This window comes from Chrysochloris asiatica, unplaced genomic scaffold, assembly GCF_000296735.1.
Source record: "Chrysochloris asiatica unplaced genomic scaffold, ChrAsi1.0 scaffold00101, whole genome shotgun sequence".
Classification (NCBI taxonomy): Eukaryota; Metazoa; Chordata; class Mammalia; order Afrosoricida; family Chrysochloridae; genus Chrysochloris; species Chrysochloris asiatica.
The window spans coordinates 11,439,692-11,445,435 of record NW_006408619.1 but is presented as its reverse complement, the minus strand read 5'-3'; the positions used below and the strand labels follow the sequence as shown (position 1 = coordinate 11,445,435).

The following is a 5,744-nucleotide window of genomic DNA, read 5'->3' as shown; positions in this document are numbered from 1 at the left end:
ACGTCCAAAGTTCACCACATGTTAAAAGCCAGACTCAAGAGAGAATACAACTCCATTTTATTTGGCAATAATGAACATCCTTTAAGAACTAAGGTCCAATCTGAGCACAGGCCCCAGGTATAGGAAGAGGTGGTTTTACATTTCCCAGAAACACTAACTCCCTCTTCCCTCATAATAACCCCTTCTTCACCTGCTAGCATATCACTATCTTAATTATTTTGAGACTCAAGGATCCCAATCACAAAGCTCTGATGGCACCCCAAAAACAAGGGTGATATTTCTAAGACAAGCCCAACTCTCGCCAGGGGACAGATGATGTGTCCTCAAAATCAGCACTTTCTTAAAAATAACGTTCTTCACATACAATAAGCTACTGGGCAGAATTCTAGATCTGCATATATTAAAAAAATCAGAACAGTGAAATAACAAGTGCATAGAGTAAATTAAAAATGACTATGGGACTAAGTATCTGGGGGGGGCGGGGTGTAAAGACACAAACTTACCCTGAGATGGTAAGCAGAGAAGGCAAAAGCAAACACATCTCCTCAGTTTGTATCTTTCTTGGTAGGCCCTGTCCAACTCTTACCAAAGAACAGGACACCAGGTCATACTGCCTTAGGTTTCTGTCCTCCTAACACTTTCTAGATCTAGAAAAGAGCTTTACCTTCATGTGGATGACACAGAACTTGAGAAGTGCCCCACCACTACCACCACCAGCACCATTTTTACCTTCTATTCAAGGCCCAGGACCCGAAACCCAGGAAGGTCGGCTTTGACTTGGGTACAGGACCCTGGAATGCTACTAGAATGGGGTGAAGGCACCTTTACCCAACAAAGCAGTGGCAGAACAGCTAGAGCCACGTAAGTAAATTTCCAGTATATATTTCTCTGAGAATTCAGCCCATGCCATCTTCCGCTCTACATGGAGAATCATTTCTACATTTACCAAAGGAGAAACCAAGGCAATCAGGGAAAAGGGAGCCACTCAAGTATTGAAATTTAACAGAAAAAGGCCCAATTTTTCCGATCTCCCATCCCTACATGCTGTTCTTTAATCTGTATGGGGCTTTGACTGTGACCACTACGATGACAGCACCCTAGAAATGAGAATGAGCAGGGATAAAATTCTGGCAAAAATTCCCAGACAGCATTTAGGAAGAAGGGCTCTTTTTAATGAGACATCAGGTATAGTTGTGTTAGGAGCACTATTATTGGAGACGGCTTGATCAATTCTCTCTCCAAAGCCACTTCTCCCAGCCCCAGAGTTTTCTCTCTTTACCAATTCAATAAAGTTTCTCTTTCATGTGAGTTCTCTGATGTGTAATGAAATTGGAGCTGTTGCTGAAGCCTTTGCCACACTCGGGACACTTGTAGGGCTTCTCCCCGGTATGGATTCGCTGGTGTATAATGAGAACAGAATTCCAGCTAAAGCCTTTTCCACACTCAGGGCATCTGTAGGGCTTATCTCCTAAATGGGCTCGCTGGTGCATGACCAGAATGGAGCCCCGGCTGAAGCTTTTGCCACACATGAGGCATTTGTAAGGCTTCTCGCCCGTGTGGGTCCGCTGGTGCACCACCAGCTGGGAGCGCTGGCTGAAGCACTTCCCACACTCACCACACTTGTAGGGTTTCTCTCCCGTGTGGACCCTCTGGTGCTTAATGAGGTTCGAGCTCCAGCTGAAGCTCTCTCCACACGTGAGGCACTCGTAGGGCTTCTCTCCTGTGTGCATGCCCTGGTGTGCAATCAGACTGGAACTCTGGCTGAAGCTTTTCCCACACTCCCCACACTTATAGGGCTTCTCAACCATGTGGGTTCTCCGGTGTGTGGCCAGGTTGGAGCTGCGGCTGAAGCTTTTCCCACACTCCCCACACTTATAGGGCTTCTCAACCATGTGGGTTCTCCGGTGTGTGGCCAGGTTGGAGCTGCGGCTGAAGCTTTTCCCACACTCTCCGCACTGGTAGGGCTTTTCTCCTGTGTGAGTTCTCCGGTGAGTGATGAGAGCTGAACTCTGACTGAACTTCTGTCCACAGTCGGTGCACTTGTACGGCTTCTCTCCCGTGTGGATTCTCTGGTGTCTGATTAAGTTGGAGTTGTAACTAAAACTTTCACCACACTCTTTACATTCGTAGGGCTTTTCTCCAGTGTGGATTCCCTGATGGGTATTAAGGCTGGACCGGTTGCCAAAGCTCTTCCCACACTCGGGGCATGAGTATGGCTTCTCTCCCGTGTGCGTGCGCTGATGAGCAATGAGGTTGGGGCTCCTACTGAAACTCTTGCCACACTCGGCACACTGAAAGGGTTTCTCTCCTGTGTGGATCCTCTGGTGGGTTATAAGGTTTGCGCTCCGGCTAAAGCTTTTCCCACAATCCCTGCATTTATAAGGTTTCTCCCCAGTGTGAGTAGTTTGGTGTCTACTAAAGTTCGAACCATCACTAAAGCTCTTTCCACATTCATTGCATTTGTAGTGCTTCTCCCCTGTGTGGGTCCGCTCATGCGTGATCAGATGGGATTTCCGGCTGAAGGTTTTTCCACACTGAGGACATTCATAGGGCTTCTCACCCAGATAGGTGCCATGAAGGCCTATAAGCTGTCCAGCTTCCCTGACCTGGGATGACACCTTCACATGATCCTCAACGGGGGCATTTCCCTGGGACCTCCTAGAGCGACAGTCTCTCTTAAACTTCCTTTCCCAATTGCACTGCTGAATGCCTTCTCCTTCAGGCATTTCTGAGAATGTCTCATGGGACTCAGCTTCCTCAAACATGTCTTGATGAGAGTTCTCCCCATTTTCACTCTGGATCTCAAAATCTGAAACAATAAAGAAAAAACCATTTATACTCAATTCCCTATACATGGTGAGAAAATAAAACGCCAAAGGAAAGTTATTATTAAGCTGCTAGTGAAAATAACCAAACTCAAACCAAGCCCACTGATGTCGAGCCCAACTCACAGTGATGCAGTAGGACAAATTATAACTGCCCCCACAGGATGTCCAAGGTGCTAAGTCATGTGATCATGAGCATTGTAGGATAAGCACTCAACCATAAGGTCAGTTTGAACTGCAAGATCAGCAGTTCAAACTCACCAGCCGCTCTTCCTATACAGAGTCACTATGAGTCCAACTGACTTATTGGTACTTAACAACAACAAATCTTTACAGAAGCAGACTCCAATATTTCTCCATGGAGTAGCTGGTGACTTCAAACCACCCACATTTCAATTAGCAGTCAAGTGCTTTAACTACTATGCAATCAGGGCTAATATTGAGAATAGAGAGGCTAAGAGAGCCTTAAAACCTTTAAAAACCAGGTTTACTTCTTTGGTTGTCTAATTGCTAGTCTTCATACCATTGTAGGAATCACCCAGAATTTCCAAATGTTAAAAGGTTTGGGCTACTCCTCTACCTGTTTTTCCACTGGGGAATGAGGTCATGTGGGAATCTGAAACTGCTAACCAAAGGAAACCACTCTTCTGTCAGTTTGTCATAATGTGTGTTGCTGTGATACTTAAAGTTATGTCACCAGTATTTTAAATTACAAAAGGATCCCATGGTTTTTGCAGAGCTTCCAGACTAACACAGGCTTGGAAGAAGAAGTGAACCACTTCTGAATGATTGTTGTTGTTGTTGTCATGTGCCGTGACCCTGAATGATTAGCCACTGAAAATCTTATGAATACCAACAGAACGCTGTCAAATATAGTGGCCGGAAGATGAATTCCTCAGGTTGGAAGGCATTCAGGATACAGCTGGGGAAGAGCTGCCTCCTCAAAGTAGAGTTGACCTTAATGCTCAGAATGGAGTAAAGCTTCCAGGACCTTCATCTGCTGATGTGATACAACTCAAAATGAGAAGAAACAGTTACAAACATTGGAATGTGAAATGTACAAAGTATAAACCTAGAAAAATTAGAAATTGTAAAAAATGAAATGCATAAAGATCTATATCCTAAGCATTGTTGTTGTTGTTAAGTGTCATCAAGTCAGTTCCGACCCATAGCAAGCCTGTACAGGGTTTGCAAGGAGCAGCTGGTGAGCTCGACCGATGGATCTTGCAGTTCAAACCAATTTTGCAGTCCAGTGCATTAACCCATGGTACCACATCGACACTCCATCCTAAGTATTAATGAGCTAAAATTCACTGGTATTTTTCATTGGGAACAAGACAGTCATATGGTTTACTAAGCCAGAATGACAAATTGAAGAGGAACGGCATCACAGTCATTGTCCAAAAGAGCATTTCAAGATTTACCTTGAAGTACAATTCTGTCTATGATAGGATAATATCCATTGATCTGCAAGGAAGACCAGTTAGTACCACTATTATTCAAATTTATGCACCAACTTCTATAGCCAGTGATGATGAAATAAAAGAATATCACCAGTCTGAAATTGACCGAACAATGCAGTCAAGATGCACTGACAATTACTGGTGGCTGGAATGTAAAAGTTGAACACAAAGAGGAATGGTTAGTAGTTAGAGATTATGGCCTTGGTGATAGAAATGATGCTTGCAATTTCATGATAGAATTTTGTAAGAACAGTGACTTCTTCATTGCAAATACAAATTTTTCAACAACATAAAAAGCTACCAGATGAAATAAGCAGGTGCTAAATGACTTAAATCTGAAGGAAAAGATGATAGAGAAGCTGCATATCATCAAACAAACAAGGTCAGGGGCTGACAGGAACAGAGCACCAACTGCTCGTATGCAAGTTCAGGTTGAAGCTGAAGAAAATGAAAGCAAGTCCCCAAGAGCCAAAATATGACCTTGAATATATCCCACCTGAATTTAGGGACTATCTCAAGAACAGAGTTCAGGCATTAGACACTAATGACCAAAGACCAGAAGAGTTGTGGGATGACATCAAGAACATCACCCATGAAGAAATAAAAGGTTCATTAAAAAGACAGGAAAGAAAGAAAAGACCAAAATGGATGTCAAAAGAGACTCAGAAACTTGTTCTTGAGAGTAGAGAAACTAAAGTGACTGTAAGAAATGAAGTAAAAAAGCTGAACAGAAAATTTCAAAGGGCAGCTGGAGAAAAAAAAGTAAGGTATTGTAATGAATGTGCAAAGACCTGGAGTCAGAAAACCAAGAGGGAAGAATATGCTCAGCATTTCTGAAGCTGAAAGAATTGAAGGAAAAATTCAAGCCTTGGGTTTGTGATGCTCAAAAATTCTAATGAAAAAGTACAGAAAGACACAGGAAGCATCAAAAGAAAATGGTCTACTGGTGAGTGGAAGAGGGGGAAAAGCAGCAATGAAGAAATGGGCTGAGTTCAACCACAGTCCATAAACTCCCATTGACCTGGAAATTAGAGAGAGAAGAGGAAGGGCTGGTTGGTCCAATGTGTGGTGAGACCTGGGAACACCCGAGCCCATGTACAAGGATATAGCCATGGAGGGCTAGAGCTAAGAGTGAAGCATCCAGCTGATATGAAGTGAAAGGGGAGATGTACAAGAACACCCAAACTTGCAGACAGTACTCATTTGACCTAGCCTCAATGGCTCGATAATCAGAACTCAACTAGAGGAAGATTAAAACAAAACAATTCTGATAAAGGAAACAAGGGTAAATTGCTACAATTTGATGAACTTGACCTATACTAATGGAGGTTATTGGTGTTAAGTGCCGTCAAGCTGGTTCCGACCCATAGCGACCCTATACAGGGTTTCCGAGGCTGTAGTAACTCTAAATACCACCAGAGAGGGAAGGAGTCTTCACATCAAGTATCAATGCTAT

The 5,744-nt window shown here is 43.5% G+C and overlaps 1 protein-coding gene across 2 annotated transcripts in view; it reads right to left on the bottom strand.

Annotated features, from left to right (window-relative positions):
• Nucleotides 1–1,283: 1,283 nt before the first annotated feature.
• The window catches only part of ZSCAN2 (zinc finger and SCAN domain containing 2), a 31,637-nt gene continuing 27,176 nt past the window's right edge, over nt 1,284–5,744 (bottom strand). For both annotated transcript variants that reach the window (XM_006867152.1, XM_006867153.1), the window contains exons 2-3: nt 1,893–2,809; nt 1,284–1,808 (exon numbers count right to left, since the gene is read on the bottom strand). In XM_006867152.1, coding sequence (XP_006867214.1) covers nt 1,284–1,808; nt 1,893–2,809 — 1,442 coding nt within the window. The remainder of the gene's footprint in view (nt 1,809–1,892; nt 2,810–5,744) is intronic.